Raw genomic sequence first — 20,057 nt, forward strand, 5'->3', positions numbered from 1 at the left:
CTAAACACAATTTCCTCGGTTTTCTTTGTGTTTATCTCCAGAGCGTTGTTTTTGCTCCATGTCACCACTTTATTAACACCTTGTTGGAGCACATCAGGACTTTCTGAATCATGTAGTAATGTCAGCAAAGTAGTAACATCAGAGTATTTCAAAACATCCTGGTTAAAGTTGAATGGAAATCATCTGTGTGTAGAGTGAAAAGTATTGCAGAACGTACGCAGCCTTGAAGTGCACCAGTGTTGGATGAGATGGCAGAAGAAAGGACCTTGTTCACCTTAACCAACTGGACTCTATTTGTTAGAAAAGAGGCAAACCAGTGGATCAGGTAAGGGTTCACTCCCAGGTGGGACATTTTTGAAAGTAGAATATTGGGTTGTATTGTGTTGAAAGTGGAAGAATAGTCTGGAAAGAGTGCTCTTGCATACTTATGTTGTTTATCAAGATGTTTTGTGATTATATGAAATATTGTGGGTTACAGGCTGTTCACAAACAAACAAACAAACAGGGGTGAAAACATAACCTCCACCCAACTTCACTGGCAGAAGTTATAAGAGGACGCAGAGCCACACAGTCCGAAACTAGCCTGGCAGAGCTAGGAAGCAAAAGAAAACAAGAGCAATCAGCGATTTCTGACATCCACCAATCCAGATCCGGATCACCTCCAAAATGCAGTGGAGACTTCCATTCCCTAAGATTTGTTTGTTGTGCAAATTTGGTGAGAATATCAATCAATCAATCAATTTTTTTATATAGCGCCAAATCACAACAAACAGTTGCCCCAAGGCGCTTTATATTGTAAGGCAAGGCCATACAATAATTATGTAAAACCCCAACGGTCAAAACGACCCCCTGTGAGCAAGCACTTGGCTACAGTGGGAAGGAAAAACTCCCTTTTAACAGGAAGAAACCTCCAGCAGAACCAGGCTCAGGAAGGGGCAGTCTTCTGCTGGGACTGGTTGGGGCTGAGGGAGAGAACCAGGAAAAAGACATGCTGTGGAGGGGAGCAGAGATCGATCACTAATGATTAAATGCAGAGTGGTGCATACAGAGCAAAAAGAGAAAGAAACAGTGCATCATGGGAACCCCCCAGCAGTCTACGTCTATAGCAGCATAACTAAGGGATGGTTCAGGGTCACCTGATCCAGCCCTAACTATAAGCTTTAGCAAAAAGGAAAGTTTTAAGCCTAATCTTAAAAGTAGAGAGGGTGTCTGTCTCCCTGATCTGAATTGGGAGCTGGTTCCACAGGAGAGGAGCCTGAAAGCTGAAGGCTCTGCCTCCCATTCTACTCTTACAAACCCTAGGAACTACAAGTAAGCCTGCAGTCTGAGAGCGAAGCGCTCTATTGGGGTGATATGGTACTACAAGGTCCCTAAGATAAGATGGGACCTGATTATTCAAAACCTTATAAGTAAGAAGAAGAATTTTAAATTCTATTCTAGAATTAACAGGAAGCCAATGAAGAGAGGCCAATATGGGTGAGATATGCTCTCTCCTTCTAGTCCCCGTCAGTACTCTAGCTGCAGCATTTTGAATTAACTGAAGGCTTTTTAGGGAACGTTTAGGACAACCTGATAATAATGAATTACAATAGTCCAGCCTAGAGGAAATAAATGCATGAATTAGTTTTTCAGCATCACTCTGAGACAAGACCTTTCTGATTTTAGAGATATTGCGTAAATGCAAAAAAGCAGTCCTACATATTTGTTTAATATGCGCTTTGAATGACATATCCTGATCAGAAATGACTCCAAGATTTCTCACAGTATTACTAGAGGTCAGGGTAATGCCATCCACAGTAAGGATCTGGTTAGACACCATGTTTCTAAGATTTGTGGGGCCAAGTACAATAACTTCAGTTTTATCTGAGTTTAAAAGCAGGAAATTAGAGGTCATCCATGTCTTTATGTCTGTAAGACAATCCTGCAGTTTAGCTAATTGGTGTGTGTCCTCTGGCTTCATGGATAGATAAAGCTGGGTATCATCTGCGTAACAATGAAAATTTAAGCAATACCGTCTAATAATACTGCCTAAGGGAAGCATGTATAAAGTGAATAAAATTGGTCCTAGCACAGAACCTTGTGGAACTCCATAATTAACTTTAGTCTGTGAAGAAGATTCCCCATTTACATGAACAAATTGTAATCTATTAGACAAATATGATTCAAACCACCGCAGCGCAGTGCCTTTAATACCTATGGCATGCTCTAATCTCTGTAATAAAATTTTATGGTCAACAGTATCAAAAGCAGCACTGAGGTCTAACAGAACAAGCACAGAGATGAGTCCACTGTCCGAGGCCATAAGAAGATCATTTGTAACCTTCACTAATGCTGTTTCTGTACTATGATGAATTCTAAAACCTGACTGAAACTCTTCAAATAGACCATTCCTCTGCAGATGATCAGTTAGCCGTTTTAGAATATGTGAAGTTGTTTTGAAGTAATCATTCAAAGCCTATATAAAGGGAAATTTTGATCTACGATCTAGATCCGGAACTGGATCACCTCCAAAATTCAGTGGAGTCTTCCATGCCCAACTTTCTATCCATGGTGAAAATTTGGTGAGAATCTGTGAATTAGTTTTGACGTAATCCATCAAAGCCTATATAAAGTGAAACTTGATCCAGACTCTGGATCCGGATCTAGATCACCTCCAAAATTTAATGGCTTCTTCCATAGTCTAATAAGCATCTGTGCTGAAAATTTCATCAAAATCCCTGCAGTAGTTTTTACGTAATCCTGCTAACAGGCAGAGAGACAGATGAATATATAAATGCCAATAATTTTATTACGTCCTTGGCGGACATAACTTGTGAGAGATGTGTCTGAAGACCCCAGAACAACTTAGTGAATGACTTAGGCAAGCCAGGAATTGTAGGTTCAAGGACCATACTCACTCAAGTCCAGGATAGGAATGGACTGTGAGGTTGCAGACCAAGAAAAACGCCACTTCTGAAGAAATGGTAAATGCACTGTATTTATATAGCACTTTTCCATCTGCGTTAGACACTCAAAGTGCTTTACAATAATGCCTCACATTCACCCTGATGTCAGGGTGCTGCCATACAAGGTGCACACTACACACCGGGAGCAACTCGGGGATTAAGGACCTTGCCCAAGAGCCCTTGGTGATTTTCCAGTTAGGCTGGGATTTGAACTGAGGATACTATTAGGCCAACGCTTAACCACTAGACCATCACCTCCACCAAAGAAAACACACTTTTAAGCCAGACTGAAATATGCTACGGACAACCTGGAGAAAGATTATGCGTACTGGAAGTGTGTCCTTTGGTCAGATGAGATGAAACATAACATGACATCGCCTTTATTGTCCATATACACATTCAACAAAATTTGTCCTCTGCATCTAACCAACCTAACTCCAGTTAAACACAATTCAACCACTAGGAGCAGTGGGCAGCCACAGTCCGGCGCCTGGTGACCAGCTCCAGATGTAGAGGCATTGCCTTGGTCAGGGCCAGAGAATGGAACAGACCCTAAGGGCCCCATCACACAGTACGAATAAGTACAAATCAGGGCGAATCACAGCAGAACAGCTCATATGAGCGAACCATGAAAACACTGAGCCAACGGGCAGACATGAATGATCCCGCTGCAACAGTTTTGTGCATGTGACGATGTACACGACCATGGACGACACCATCGCAGCGGGAACACAGTGTGAGCAGCTGGGGCATGTATAACCACATTGCGCAGCTGCTGTGAAAAAAAAAGAAAAATACATGCCACCCACGGGATTTGAACCTGCAGTTTACAAAAGCGCTGATTGCCAGCCAGAAACTTTATCACTGCACTACCATTGCTGGCCCGTTAAATGGTGTGGAAACATGCCTGAAATCATCAAGGACATGGATGAGGTGCAGTGTGTCCAGCCGCTGCAGCTCAGTGCAAAGGCAAAAGATGTTTTATATATTTCCACGTGAGGACAGCAGGCAGAGACATGCGCCTCACGTAGGAATGTTGGAAGTTCATGTCCTTCAAAGCACGGTATGTGTTCTCCAGCTGGGACATCCAGGAACAGAGCTCACAACAGCAGCGGCTGTAAGCGGACACCCCCCCACCGCCCCGACCAACGTGTCACTCTGTGTTATGTGGTCAATCATTTTCGTTATTTGTTATGTAATTGCGTATGTAGGTATTGTCATAATTATTTATATACCTGTCCTGGCGGTGGTTTATGTGTTTGTAATGTGTGCACTGAGCATCATCCAGCTGTCAGTGTGTTGTGATCAGCTGACGGGCCCCTCCCTGGGCTGTTTGCGCTCAGACCTGGCTGTCCCCCATGTGATCAGATCTGTACATATATATAAACATTTTATTAAGTGTGCCCCCCGGCACACCACATGTGTTGGAGGGAGCACGACACACACGCACACAGATGAGACACATGCACCACATGTGTTGCTTTTTGCAATGCCACAGAAAGTAATCGTCTACTGACTGTTTTCATGTTAATATCGCAAATGGCCACACATTTTCTAAGTGCCAAGCAAGCGGTGTTAGATGTTTGTGTGTATCAGCTGGAAATTGGCTGACACCTACTGCAAGAGGGATCAAATGGGCTCGCACACGCTGCCTTTCAGCCACTGGCGTGTGCAAATAGTTGTAGCAACAGGTGTACAAGACGTTGGAGGCAGTTACGATTTTACACGTTTTGCATACTATGTGTGAAGGGGCCCTAAGTAAGTACATTTTTTAAACTAGAGCTCTTTGGCCATGGAGAAACTGCTTCTGTTTGGAGAAAGAAACCCAAAGAACACTGTGCCCACAATGAAACACAGCAGTGGAAGTATTACTGTATGCTGTGGTGATGCTTCTGTGGATCTGGAACTGGGAATTTCTTTAAGGTGGGAGGAAACATGAAGAAAGAAGGATATGTGAAGATTTAGAAAGACTGCCTCAAGCAGTCAGCAGCAAAACTGGGTCTGGGTGGTGACCTTGTCTTCCAACATAATAATGAACCAAAACATGCATGGCTCCTAGTGAAGAACTATCTCCAGAAGACCAAAGTGAATGTTACTGACTGAGCTGCACAAAGCTCTGTCTTGAATCCCACTAAAAATCAGTGAGGTGAACTGAAGACCAGTGTCCGTGCCAGAAGACCATCAAAGCTGGAGGAGCTTGAAATATTTTCCAAAGAAGAACAGGCTGGGATTCCACAGGAGACATTTTATTTATTTCATTTATACAGGGCCAAATCACAACAAAGTTGCCTCAAGGCGCTTCACACAAGTAAGGTCTAACCTTACCAACCCCCAGAGCAACAGTGGTAAGGAAAAACTCCCTCTGAGGAAGAAAGCTCAAGCAGACCAGATTCAAAAGGGGTGACCCTCTGCTTGAGCCATGCTAGAGACACAAATTACAAAACAATTCACAAAATGAACATACAGGAAATGTTGCCGGTGCACAGGACAGGAGGGTTACAGAAACAGACACCACAGCCGACTCTAGATGGAGCTGCACCTCAAACAGACAATCAGAAAGGCAACAAATACAGTATAATTTGTCAGCATTAAGCAACAAGGCAAACAGAAGAAATACTAAGGTTATCACTGGCCACTAGCCCTAAACTTCACTAAAAGATCCAGACTTTAGATAAAGTTGAGGCCACGGCACGCTCCGTTTACTAATAAAATGAATTAAAAGAGTAAAAAGCGTAGAAGTATACTATGCCAGTATGCTAGCCATACGAAAGGGAAAATAAGTGCATCTTAAGTCTGGACTTGAAAGTCTCCACAGAATCTGACTGTTTTATTGATGCAGGGAGATCATTCCACAGAACAGGGGCACGATAAGAGAAAGCTCTGTGACCCACAGACTTCTTATTCACCCTAGGGACACAAAGTAGTCCTGCACCCTGAGAACACAGACCCCGGGCCAGTATGTAGAGTTTAATTAGGTCAGCTAAGTTGGGAGGTGCCAGTCCATTGAACAATTTCATAGGCTCGTAGCAGAACCTTAAAATCTGATCTCACTGGGACAGGAAGCCAGTGAAGAGACGCCAAAATGGGTGTAATGTGGTCAAACTTTCAGCTTCCTCTCAAAAATCTGGCAGCAGCATCTTGAACAATTTGGAGATCCCTAATGCTGGAAAATAGAACATTGCAGTAGTCCAATCTAGAATAGAACAGAATAATTCTTTATTGTCCACCGAGGTGGAAAATTGTCTTCGGCTCACCAGCACAAAAAGACAGCACTAAAATACAAACATTGTCACAGATAAAAACATACAACCCCAATTCCAGTGAAGTTGAGACATTGTGTAAAATGTAATAAAAACAGAATACAATGATTTGCAAATCCTCTTCAACCAATATTCAATTGAATACACCACAAAGACAAGATATTTAATGTTCAAAGTGATAAACTTTATTGTTTTGTGCAAATATTTACTCATTCTGAAATGGATGCCTGAAACACGTTTCAAAAAAGTTGAGACAGGGCAACAAAAGACTGGGAAAGTTGATGAATGCTCAAAGAACACCTGTTTGGAACATTCCACAGGTGAATGTCATGATTGGGTATAAAAGGAGGATCCCCAAAAGGCTCAGCCGTTCACAAGCAAAAATGGGGTGAGGATCACCACTTTGTGAACAACTGCAAGAAAAAATAGTTCAACAGTTTAAGAACGATGTTTCTCAATGTTCAACTGCAAGTAATTTAGGGATTCCATCATCTACAGTCCATAATATAATCAGAACATTCAAAGAATCTGGAGAACTTTCTACACGTAAGCGGCAAGGCCGAAAACTGACACTGAATGCCCATGACCTCCTATCCTTCAGGCGGCACTGCATTAAAAACTGACATCATTGTGTAAAGCATAGGTGTCAAACTGATTCCAGAAAGGGCCAAGAGGGTGCAGGTTTTCTTTGTAACCACCAACTCCAGCAGGTGATTTCACTGATGAACTCTTCCCATCTGCTCAAAGTGATGTTCATCGGTGAAATCACCTGGTGGAGTTGGTGGTTACAAAGAAAACCTGCACCCTCTTGGCCCTTTCTGGAATCAGTTTGACACCTATGGTGTAAAGGATCTTAGGGCCCTGTCCCACTGGCGTTTAGGAGGATTTGCGTATGGATTGCGCACAAAATTGGCTCATATTCGCTTAACATCCGCAATATGCGTGAAACATGCTTGTATGAGTCGGCCGACACCCGCACACGTCCACAATTATCTGCAGAGGCACGTTCTTCCGTTGCCAGGATTTTTGAGCTGCACAAAATTTTGGCTGCGGTTGACATCCGCCTTACATACTCCATACATAGTCAATACATACACATACATACTCAATCTATGCGCTGTATATTCGCCGTCATCTGCTGATATCCACAACTGACAGGGATTTGCGGCTTGGCAGTGGACTGGGACAGTGTGTAAAACGGATATTTTGCATGTCCATCATGTCCACATCACGAACTAAAATAAGTTGTAGCGACTGCATACAGACTGGCCACGAATAAAGTGTTTTTATTACGTCTGCTTTGCATCTGATTTGCGGCGGATGCAAATCAGATGCGCTGTGTTCACAGATGGATGCCGTTCTTTGTTCTACTGGCTGCCACGCGCTCTGCGCTGGATGCTGCCTATATAAAATAATTATTTTATGGTGGATTAATCATTTTATTATGCAAATTGGCTGTTGAAAATGGCTCTAATCACCTCCTGAATCACAGAGGAAGCCGCAGCTGGGCTACAGAAAGCATTTTGAGCCGTCTGTCTAAATTGACTTGTTTACATTGTCAAGGCTTGATAAAACAGTGTTTTTTCTTTCTTGTCTGCAGCTGTTACAATATTTATTCCTATGTTTATAACAGATTTAATTTCTTGTTATAATCGTTCAGACGAGCTGCGCTCTGATGCGATCCGCTGACGTCACCACTCGCCCTGTACACTGCTTGTTTACTCCAATCAACTTGTCCAGCACTTGCTCCAGGGGCTGTATTGTTGGTGTGAATAGTGATGCAGACAACCCGAGTGCGCTTCTTTTATGACTGCAATGCAGATGCCGTGCACGCACAACATGTGCGCAATGCATTCATAATACACCCGTAATACTGCCGTGATAATCGCAATGCGTCGGATCGGTTTCCTCACTACATGCGTTATACAACCAATCCAATCCAATCCACTTTATTTATAAAGCACATTTAAACAGACCCGAGTCTCCAAAGTGCTGCACAACAAAAGCATAGACACGGAAAATAGCAATAATAACAATAATAACAATAAAATAGATAAGATAAAATAATACATAAATAAAACCATGATAAAAAAATAAATTTCAATAAAATAAAAATAAAATAAGACACAAGGACCGTACAAGTCACGCGGTGTTAAAAGCCAAGGAATAAAAATGGGCCTTAAGACGAGACATAAAACACTCCACAGTGGGAGCAGATCGAACATGTAGGGGCAGAGCGTTCCAGAGTCTGGGACCGACCACGGAGAAGGCTCTGTCCCCTCGAGTTTTAAGTCTTGTCCTAGGCACCATGAGCTGGGACTGGCCCTCGGACCTCAGCGCTCATGCTGGAGTGTAGACCTGGAGGCAGTTGATGATATATTGCGGGGCAAGTCCATTCAGAGCTTTAAAAACAAACAAAAGTATCTTAAAATCAATTCTGAAACATACAGGGAGCCAGTGCAGAGAAGCCAAAATTGGGGTAATATGCTTTCTGGCCCCTGTTAAAAGTCGAGCCGCTGAATTCTGGACTAACTGCAGTCGGGAAAGTGCGTTATGGCTAATCCCCGAATAAAGTGCATTGCAGTAGTCTAAACGAGAAGAAATAAAAGCGTGCATGACTTGTTCAAACAAATTAAAAGGGATAAAAGTTTTCACTTTTGATAAAAGACGAAGGTAAAAAAAAAAACTCAATTTTAAAACCGCGTTAACCTGTTTATCAAATTTAAGATCGCTGTCTATGGTGACACCAAGGCTGGTGACTTTGGGACGCACAAAACTTTGGAGAGGTCCCAAATTAAAGCGGGAACTGCCAAACAGAATTATTTCAGTTTTTCCCTCGTTAAGTTTTAAATAATTCTGTGCTAACCAAGCCTTGACATCACAGAGACAGTCGAGAAGGGGTGTCAGGGGGCAGTGGTTATTCTTGACAATCGGCATGTAAATTTGGCAGTCATCAGCATAAAAATGGTATGACATGCCATGTTTTCTAAATATCTCCCCGAGTGGGAGGAGATACAGAGCAAAAAGAATTGGGCCTAAGATAGAACCCTGGGGGACACCGCACTGCAGGGGAGCAGAAGAGGAGCAGGAGTCCCCCAGCCTCACAGAGAAGGACCTCCCACTCCAGTAAGACTCAAACCACTTCAAAGCAATCCCCCTGACACCCACACAGGTTTCCAAGCGAGATAAGAGAGTTGCATGGTCCAGTGTGTCAAAAGCAGCAGTCAGGTCTAAAAGCACTAAAATAGCAGAGCTTCCCGCATCAGCTATTGAAAACAGGTCATTAAAAATCTTAAGAAGTGCAGACTCTGTACTGTGAAACGTTTTGTAACCCGACTGAAATGGGTCTAAAATGTCATGTGCATCTAAAAACGGCTGAAATTGAGCAAGCACGCATTTCTCCAAGATCTTGGAAACCAAAGGAAGCTTAGAAATGGGCCGATAATTTGCTAAAGTCACAGGGTCAAGGCCAGGGTTCTTAATCAGAGGCTCAACAACAGCATTTTTACAAAAAATGGGGACAGTGCCAGAGACCAGACTACTGTTTATTACCTCGCTCACAAAGGTGCCAATGGTGCCCCAGACCTCTTTAAAAAAGCGAGGAGGAACTGGGTCTGTAGCACTAGTAGAGGCTTTGAGTTTACTTACAATCCCAGTAAGAACAGCAAGTGGCACAGGCTCAAACTGGCTAAATGCTGCCATACATACGTTAGCCCCTGGACCACAAGGTGAAGAGGGCAAGATATTGGTCCTTATCGCAGCAACCTTATCATTAAAAAAGGAGAGAAATCTCTCACAGGTTTCAATGGTTATTTCCAATGCAGTGGAAGGATTAGGATTAAAAATAGAGTTCACAGTTTTAAAAAGAACACGGGGTTTGTTAACACTGTTGGCGATTAAGTCAGATAAATATTTTGTTTTCTCTGCTTTAACCACACATTGATAGTTCCTCCAGTTATCTTTAAGAACCTGGTAAAAAACCTCCAGGTGGTTCTTTTTCCACCTCTGCTCCGCCCTCCGACACTCACGCCAAGCTGCACGCGTAGTGTCATTTAGCCAGGGCTCCTGCCTGGACTTTGGGCGCATGATTTTAAGAGGAGCTACGCTGTCCAGCACATCAGAGCAGGTGGAAACAAAACAGTTCATCAGGTGCTCCGTGTTCCTGTTTATAGATGGACAAGGGTTTAAAAGACTACACACTGCAGCGGTAAAGAGAGAGCTAAAATCAGCCGCTGTGGTAGCCTTAATAGCACGGCTATGACGCACAGCTGGCAGCTGCTCTCCAAAAGTTAAAAACACGTCAAACATGACAGGGCAATGGTCAGAGAACACAGTATCCTCAACAATAACATGGCCAACCGAAAAATATGCAACAACACCAGGTCCAATGTGTGTCCGTGTATCTGCATTGACCCAGTGACATGCTGTGTTAGATTAAAAACTTCACATAAGTGAAGCGAATATATGATGAACAACCGTGATTGTTCATCATTTATCTGCTATACATTAATAATATTGCCCCTTCCCCCCATGTCCCCCCTTCCGTGGATTATATCCACCAATCAATAGTACTGAACTGGTTTCTGCATTGCTGTACAGTGTCACCGTTTTTATATTTATTTATTTGACTGTTTTTCGTCTTTAATGCGTTTTATCAACATCTTGTTTTGATATTGCTGTCAAAAATGTCACTGTACTAATGTTATAAATGTTTACATGGGGTATTTAGGGGCTATTTATTACACTGGTTTGCACCTTTTTTTATTATGCATGTGGATGCTCCAGACATAATTTCATTGTTCTTTGTGGCAATGACAATAAATGCTTGAATTAAGAACTGAATTAATTAAGCTGGATGTCTAGAAACTTCCTACTTTTAAACTCTGATAATACTGAAATGATGGTTCTTGGTCCAGTGGGACATCGGCATCAATTTGACCAGCTAGCGCAGGGGTGGCCAAGTTCGGTCAACTAAGAGTGTCAGGAAGGTGACTCTCGAGGACCGAACTTGGCCACCCCTGAGCTAGCGCTTAGCCTAGGGTCATGTGTCATACATCACACTGACAAAGTGAGGAACCTTGGGGTAATTTTTGATCCTTCGTTGTCCTTTGACCTCCACATTAGAAATATTACTAGGGGGGTCACGTGGGCAATGGCAGCTGGCTAGGGACTCTCCGTCTTTCGACATTTTATTTTGACTAATACTGAAAGTGTGCGGCTCATTTTCGAAGTGATTTACAGTGTCGTATGTGTGGAAACGGTGGTTTTCACTTTTGTTGAGAAAATCGGCTCGAATTTACCATGGCTTCCAAGCAAAAGGGGAAGAATACCCGCAGCGCTCCGCTGAATGAAGCTAAAGAGCTACCTAGCCTAGCCCCCACAGCACCTTCACAGCAACAATGTGAGAGTGAAGGGACCCTGTTCGCTGAGGTGATCAAAATAAGCAGTACTCTACAGACTGTCGCTTCCAATGTCTCATCTATAAAGCAGAAGTTGGATGATTTGACCAACACTGTCATGGCCATGCAGAAAAGAGTGGTGGAGGCCGAGATACGTATATCGAGCCTCGAAGATGCGCACGATAAGCTGCAGACAGCAGAGAGCAAGAGAGACAAGCTAGTGGAGTCAATGTGGGATCACATTCAGGCCTTTGAAAACTACAGCAAGAGGAATAATGTGAGAGTGGTGGGCTTAAAAGAGACTGTTGGTGTGGATGGGACGCTTTTGAGTTGTGTTAAGAAGTTGCTCGTGGAGGGGCTGGGGGTGAACGCAGCTGACCCTGAGTTCGAGATGGAGCGGGTGCACCGTGCATTGGGACCCCCACCGGACCCGCGCAAACCTCCGCGGCCAATACTGGTTCGTTTTCTGCGACAGTCAGCCAGAGAGAAACTGGTTACCGCCGCGAAAGAGAAGCGCGGGTTTGAGAGGGAGGGCTGCCGTCTGTCTGTGTTCCCGGACATGTCCAGAGAGCTGGCGGAGAGGAAAAAGAGTTTCACTGTGGTGAAGAGCAAACTGCAGCAGCATCATGTGAAGTACACACTTGCGTTCCCAGTGACGCTGAGAGTGAAGTGGAAGGGGAGGAATATGAGCTTCACTTGTGCGGCAGCAGCGGAAAAGTTTTTCGAAAAGGATGAGGATGACGGCATGACAGCGACAGATTAGATGCACCAGGTGTCACACACAACATGTCGTGATGAATATGTCGGAGGAGGAGCAGACCCAGACCACGGTCACCAAGGAGGAAGAGAGCGGCACCTTTCACGGACCCAATAAGGTTTTGTTCTAGGTTTGACTGCTTATAGTTCACGTGTTTGTTGTGTGGGCCGCCAGAAGAGGAGGTACTGCTGGCCCACCACCAGAGGGCGCCCTGCCTGAAGTTCGGGCTTCAGGCACGAGAGGGCGCTGCCGCCACGGACACAGCCGGGAGTGACAGCTGTCACTCATTAATTCCTGACAGCTGTCACTCATTAATTCCTGACAGCTGTCACTCATTAATTCCTGACAGCTGTCACTCATTCTTCATCATCGCACTCCATAAAACCCAGACGTCATCTCCACCTCATCGCCGAGATATCGTACTTCTTTGGAGGTAATAGACTCAGCCGTTTGTGTTTTACAATATAATCTGTATATTGTGAGTGTTTGCAGGAGTACCGGTCCCTCTGTCTGTGGAAGCTGAGTGAGTGCTGGACGGCACTCTTTTCCCCTGAGGAATCACTGCGGTACTCTGCAGAATACTGAGTGAGAGGTGGAGGTGGCATTCCCACCGTTGTTGTTACGGGGTGTACACACACCCACACTTGACTGTCTTTGTTCTCTCCCATCAGTACCAGATCCGACAGTCGGGGACGGTGATCACCTGGGAATTCGGGACTTGGCAGCTCCAGTATTCACCAGGTTCGGTGGCGGCGGAAATCGTGTGGTTCCGGCTCTTCTCAGGACAGACGTCTTCTATCCTCGAGCCTGCCCACACGTCACCTTTGTGGCTTGACTGTAATCATATTCTGAGATTGTCTGTATGTTCGTTGTGCACCTTCACAACATTAAATTGTTATTTTTTGGCTCATCTATTGACCGTTCATTTGCGCCCCCTGTTGTGGGTCCATGTCACTACACTTTCACAACAGTGTTCTGAAGTTATGGTGCAGAACGATTTGCAATTTGTTGTCAGAATTGCAATGTTAGAAATGTTCTTTTTTCACATTAAGGTTTCTCTTTTTCTTTTTTGGCTGGTGGCACACTATGGGGTGGGATTTGTATGTAATAGATCTGGGATTACAGGTTACATATTATATTTATTCCAGCAATGACTGGAAAATGCATTAAAATGTCTTGGAATATTAATGGAAGTGGAAATCCTGCACAGAGGCGTAAAGTATGGGCTTATTTAAAATCAAATCAGGCAGACATAGTATTCTTACAAGAGACTCATTTGAACAAAGGGGAAGAGTCCAAATTTAAAACAGGATGGGCTGGTCACATATTTCATAGCTCATATTCAAGTGCTCGCAGTGGAGTCATGATCCTAATTAGAAGAAATATTCACTTTAAATTGGTTAAAGACTCCAAGGACACAGAGGGAAGAGTCATATGTGTTCAGGCACTGATAGAGGGCATAATGATGACACTGTGCAATATCTATGCACCAAATAAGGAGGATCCCCAATTTTTCCATGATGTAAATAGAATTTTGGGGAGATGGAGGGACAAATTATACTAGCTGGGGATTTTAATGAAGTTTTGGACCCCTGCCTTGACCGAAGTAAATATAAGGTGCCACTTAGTAATAAGGGCAGAGAGGCAGTTTTCATGATGACAGAGGATATGGGTTTGACAGATGCATGGAGGCTCATTAATCCATGTAAAAGAGAGTATACATTTTACTCTCATTGTCACAAGTCATTCTCGAGATTGGATATGTTTTTGGTTTCAAACCCCCTACTAAATTGTATAGCAAGCTGCTCCATTAAAACTATTGCACTCACTGACCATGCAGCTGTGGAACTCTGTCTGGAACTGGAAGTCGAGGAGAGGAGGGGTTCTAGATGGAGAATGAACGTCTCACTATTTCAGGACAAGTGTTTTAAGGCGCCGCTAGGTGATGACCTCAAACACTTTTTTGAAACAAATACAGGTAGTACAAAATATACTGACAGTGTGTGGGACGCGTCAAAAGCTTATGTTAGGGGGAAGCTGATAGCACATGGCTCAAAAAAGAAAAAAGAAAGCCTACACAGAATCAAAGAATTGGAAAAAGAAATCAAAATTAAGGAAATTAAATTAGCTGAACAATATACTGAACCGCTCTATTGTGAAACTTGTGAATTGAAATTTCAATTGAATGAAATTTACAATAAAAAAGTAGCGTACTCTTTGTTCCGCTTGAAAACCACATTCTATGAAGGGGGAGAAAAGACTGGTAAAATATTGGCAAGACAAGTTAAGAAGCAAGATTTTTCTAATGCTATCCCTGCCATTCAAAGGGGAAGCAATTTGGACACATCGGTCTCTGAAACAAACAAGGTATTTCATTATTATAGAAAACTATATATATCCACAGTTTCTGGAACTGCGAGTCAAATAGAAGCTGAACTCTTCCTCTCCAGACTTACTTTACCTAAACTGCTTCAGCAACACGCCGATCTGCTAGAGAGCTCAATAACTGAAGAAGAAATTAGAAAAGCAATATCTCTAATGAAAACGGGGAAGTCGCCAGGTTATGACGGCCTCCCTGCAGAGTATTATAAAATGTATACTGATACTCTTGTACCTGTGTTACAAAAAGTGTATAAGGAGGCCTTTGAGAGGGGACAGATACCTGCTACATTTAATGAGGCATTGATATCTCAGATATCAAAGAAGGATAAGGATAATACAGAGCCATCAAACTATAGGCCGATTAGTTTGCTGAATACAGACTAGGGATGGGTATTAATAAGATTTTATCGATATCGATGCCATTATCGATTCTGCTTATCGATCCGATTCCTTATCGATTCCCTTATCGATACCTCATGAATTTTGTACTAAAAGTAGGCTTTACAGGTTTTCTATGTATTTCCTTGAGTCTTAAAGTAAATAAATATGAAATTAGTCCCTGTATCCTTGATCTCTAGACATAAATAAAAATAAACAAAACTGTGTTTTGCTTTGAAGTTAATTCAGACTGAATTCTATCATTCTAACTTGACTTGTCAGAGAGCCGCACAACGTTTGGAGCTGTGTGAACAGAACGGAGGATGATTCTCGTTTCTTTCTCGCAACGAGACAGGAGTCCCAGTTAGTAACTTTAATCCGCACAAAAGTGAATCACGACTCATATTCAGGGATGAAAGTGGTGAAAAACAAAAAAAGCTGAAACCCAAAATTACCCCCCAACACGACCTGCCCAAAAATGTTTCAATTCTAGAAGCTCTGAAATGCAATCTGGGAATATTCCAGATGATAAACTGGAGTATCCATTTAGGTGAGAAAAAAAAAAATTCAAAATTCATTCCAGTAGTATTCTGCTCTTACTAGGATGCAGCAGTTTTCTAGTTTAGCAGATAGTTCTGGAGGAAATCACTGAAGAAATTAACACATTGAAAATATGGTTTGACCGAAACAAACTGTCATTAAACTTAAATAAAACAGGGATGAAATGGAGGTGTGAGAGTCACTAGGTGTTCACAGGAAACATTTATTTCTGTATGTATGTATGTATTTATTTATTTATTTATGTATGTTCATTGTTAGTTGCTATTATATTTTCTGTTGTGTTCCGTATGCTCTTTAGGGTTTTAGTGGGGGAAAATTAAGCGAAAGAAAGAAATAAACGAAGCAATCGATCGAAGCATTGCTTCAATCTGCGAACCACTGCTTCGATTGGTTCAAGGTTCAAAGCAAAGCTGCACTGCAGAAAAGTTGATTAAGGACCCACTGCAGGGTCCGTAATCAATGTAGAGAAATTACCATTTTCCTGACAAACACCCGCCAAAACAACGGCCACTCTGAAGGACCGATAACAGAATCGTTAAGCACAAAGCTTATTGATGTCGGTGGATCGAATCATTTCTTAACGATACCCGAAAGGAACCGGTTCTCGATACCCATCCCTAATACAGACTGTAAAATTCTCACTAAGATACTGGCCTCACGTCTACAATGAGTTCTAGGCACCATCATACATCAAAATCAGACAGGCTTTATTTTTCTAGGCTTTTAGGTATTAAAGGCACTGCGCTGCGGTGGTTTGAATCATATTTATCTAATAGATTACAACTTGTTCATGTAAATGGGGAATCTTCTTCACAGACTAAGGTTAATTATGGAGTTCCACAAGGTTCTGTGCTAGGACCAATTTTATTCACTTTATACATGCTTCCCTTAGGCAGTATTATTAGACAGCATTGCTTAAATTTTCACTGTTACGCAGATGATACCCAGCTTTATCTATCCATGAAGCCAGAGGACACACACCAATTAGCTAAACTGCAGGATTGTCTTACAGACATAAAGACATGGATGACCTCTAATTTCCTGCTTTTAAACTCAGATAAAACTGAAGTTATTGTACTTGGCCCCACAAATCTTAGAAACATGGTGTCTAACCAGATCCTTACTCTGGATGGCATTACCCTGACCTCTAGTAATACTGTGAGAAATCTTGGAGTCATTTTTGATCAGGATATGTCATTCAATGCGCATATTAAACAAATATGTAGGACTGCTTTTTTGCATTTGCGCAATATCTCTAAAATTAGTAGTAAAATTAGCACCAAAGGGAATGAAGTATTTGAGAATCAAACTTTGTCAAAATATGGAGGACATGCCTCAGTTTAACTTTGATCCAGTGTTGCTTAAAATTAGGACAAATTTAGAAAAATGGGAAAAACTCCCAATTTCACTCTGGGGTAAGATTAATATAATTAAAATGATTATATCCCCTCAGTTCAACTACGTATTAATGATGCTGCCCATTGTAATACCACTGACTATCTTTAAACAGTATGAAAACTTACTTAAACAGTTTTTATGGGAGGATAAAAAAGCCAGAATTAAAATGACCAAACTGTATGCACCAAGGGAGAAGGGTGGCCTGGGACTGCCCGACCCAAATTTATACTACTTATCATTTGAAATGGTCAAACTAGTGAAATACTGGGAGCAGACTGGGGGAGGACTAGATTGGTTGAAGTTGGAAGCTGATATCTGCACTCCTTTTGAGCCAAAACATAAATTATCGCAAAAAAAAAAAAAAAAAAAAAATGACCCCACAAACCCAGTTCTTATACATTCTGGTCAGGTTTGGCTGAAAGTATCAAATCAAAATCAAATCAATTTTATTTATATAGCGCCAAATCACAACAAACAGTTGCCCCAAGGCGCTTTATATTGTAAGGCAAAAGCCATACAATAATTACAGAAAAACCCCAACGGTCAAAACGACCCCCTATGAGCAACAGTGGGAAGGAAAAACTCCCTTTTAACAGGAAGAAACCTCCAGCAGAACCAGGCTCAGGGAGGGGCAGTCTTCTGCTGGGACTGGTTGGGGCTGAGGGAGAGAACCAGGAAAAAGACATTTTGTGGAAGAGAGCAGAGATCAATCACTAATGATTAAATGCAGAGTGGTGCATACAGAGCAAAAAGAGAAAGAAACACTCAGTGCATCATGGGAACCCCCCAGCAGTCTAAGTCTATAGCAGCATAACTAAGGGATGGTTCATGGTCACCTGATCCAGCCCTAACTATAAGCTTTAGCAAAAAGGAAAGTACATAAAATAATTAAACAATCCCATTCTGTTCAAAAATATGCATCACTTTGGAACAATCCTTCTATTTGTATTGATAAGAAACCTGCGTTTTGGGGAAAGTGGCATTCCTGTGGCATTCATACCATCAGAGATTTATACAGAGATGAGCATTTCATGTCCTATGCAGAACTTGTTTGCAATTTTAAACTGGAAGGGAAGGAAAATTTTTGGAAATATCTACAAATGAGACATTGTGTGACATCCAAATTTAAAGAGGGTGGTGAGAATCTCATTCTAGATTTTATTAAGTTGCCACGGGAACGTCACACTACCGCTCAATTCTACATGTTGCTGAATAATGATAGAAGTGGTGATTCTTCAAATATCAAAATGCTATGGCAGAGGGATCTTGACATGGAAATCTCACAAGACAAATGGTTGGATATCATGTCAAAAAATGGTAAATATGTTAAGGAAGCCAGAAGTAAATGCATACAGTATAAAATTTTAAATAGGTACTATCACACTCTGTCTAGGCTACATAGCATGAGACTTATGCCTGATAATCTTTGTTGGAAATGTAAAATTGAAGTTGGGATGTTTATACATTGCTTTTGGGAATGTTCTTCTGTTTCTCCATTTTGGACTAAAATCATTGCTATTCTGAAAAGGTGGTGCGGATCGGAGGTGCCTTTAACACCAGAACTATGCTTACTAGGAGACAGGTCACAAGTTCCCAACATCCCAAGGCTGCTTTCTCTGTGCTCATGGTTGGACTTGTAACAGCATCAAGAATAATTTTGAGACACTGGAGGACTGCCACTCATCCTTATGAGACTATGCTTAACAGACTGAGACAACACAGAGGACAAGGACACAGATTGGGACAAATTTTGGAATCATTTAAAATCGCAGGACACTACAGGTAACATTTAAATAGTAATTGGACTTCAGGTAAAGGTCAGGATCTTCATGTATGAGATTAAAATTCAATGATGTTATAAACCTGTCCCATGTAACACTGTGAAACGGGAGGGGGGAGGGACATGCGCCAGCCAATTTTTTTTTTTTTAATTATTAACATTTTTTTATCCTGTACATTTTGTGTATTTTTGCTAAGTTAAAAAATCAATAAAAACTTAAATTACAAAAAAATATATATATATATATTATGAGGACTGCTTTCTTCCACCTGTGAAATATAGCAAAGATTTGTCCCATCCTGTCTATGGCTGATGCTGAGACCCTGATCCATGTGTTTATCATTCTAGATTGGACTACTGTAATGTTCTATTTTCTGGTTTACCGCAGTCCAGCATTAGGGCTCTCCAATTGGTTCAGAATGCTGCAGCCAGACTTTTGACACGAAGCAGAAAGTTTGACCACATTACACTCATTTTGGCGTCTCTTCACTGGCTTCCTGTCCCAGTGAGATGTTGGAGTTCGTTCAGTGTTGCCTTCTTGAAATTAGAATTAGTGAGAGAGGACGCTGGCGCTGACTGTTCGCCGCTTCTCTGCAAAGTTCGCCCAAACTTACTGGTTTTGTTCACTGTAGCTCTCAGCCCAGCTACAGTGAAGTTTAATAACACTCTTTCGCTACACTGTGAGTGTTATTGATGCTGTTTTCAGACTCCCGTTACTTACCTGGACTGATCCGGCGCAGCTCGAACGGTCTCTCTCCGTGAACCGGGGACTCAACTGGATCCTTTGACCCATCGTCAGGTGTTCTGCAGTGAGACTGTGTTTTGGAGATTCTCCAGTTTTATGATCTCCCGAAGCTGTCTCCGCAAGGGGGCTAGAAAGCCTGAGGGCCCTTGGTCTGGGCATGTGGAGCTAACGCTGCAGCTATCCGCTGCTCCAGTGGCTCTGCAATGTCCTCATCAAACACAAACATCATGTCACCTCGACTTCTTACTGGGTGTTCACACGTTGTCTGTTCTGCTGACGCTGTTGGCCTGTTTAGCCCTCACCGGTCACTGCCCTCCGGGTACAGTGCTAACAACAACTAGCACCGGTGCTAACGTTGCCGCGCACAGCATGTCGGCTGACAGCTCAACGCTGTGCCTACACGAAGGCAAATCATCGCCACCATCGCCTCCGGATTTGCCACACAGACCTCG

At 42.5% G+C, this 20,057-nt stretch overlaps 1 protein-coding gene across 3 annotated transcripts in view; it reads right to left on the reverse strand.

Annotated features, from left to right (window-relative positions):
• The window catches only part of gcm2 (glial cells missing transcription factor 2), a 129,980-nt gene that overhangs the window by 96,208 nt on the left and 13,715 nt on the right, over nucleotides 1–20,057 (reverse strand). The window contains exon 1 of one of the 3 annotated variants that reach the window (XM_034182679.1): nucleotides 19,582–19,880. The exons of the other annotated variants lie outside the window; for them this stretch is intronic. Within the exon in view, the coding sequence (XP_034038570.1) occupies nucleotides 19,582–19,764 (183 nt within the window). The 5' untranslated portion in view covers nucleotides 19,765–19,880. Of the gene's footprint in view, nucleotides 1–19,581; nucleotides 19,881–20,057 lie in introns of those variants that run through there. 3 annotated transcript variants of the gene reach the window in all.

Source organism: Thalassophryne amazonica, chromosome 1, assembly GCF_902500255.1.
Source record: "Thalassophryne amazonica chromosome 1, fThaAma1.1, whole genome shotgun sequence".
Lineage (NCBI taxonomy): Eukaryota > Metazoa > Chordata > Actinopteri > Batrachoidiformes > Batrachoididae > Thalassophryne > Thalassophryne amazonica.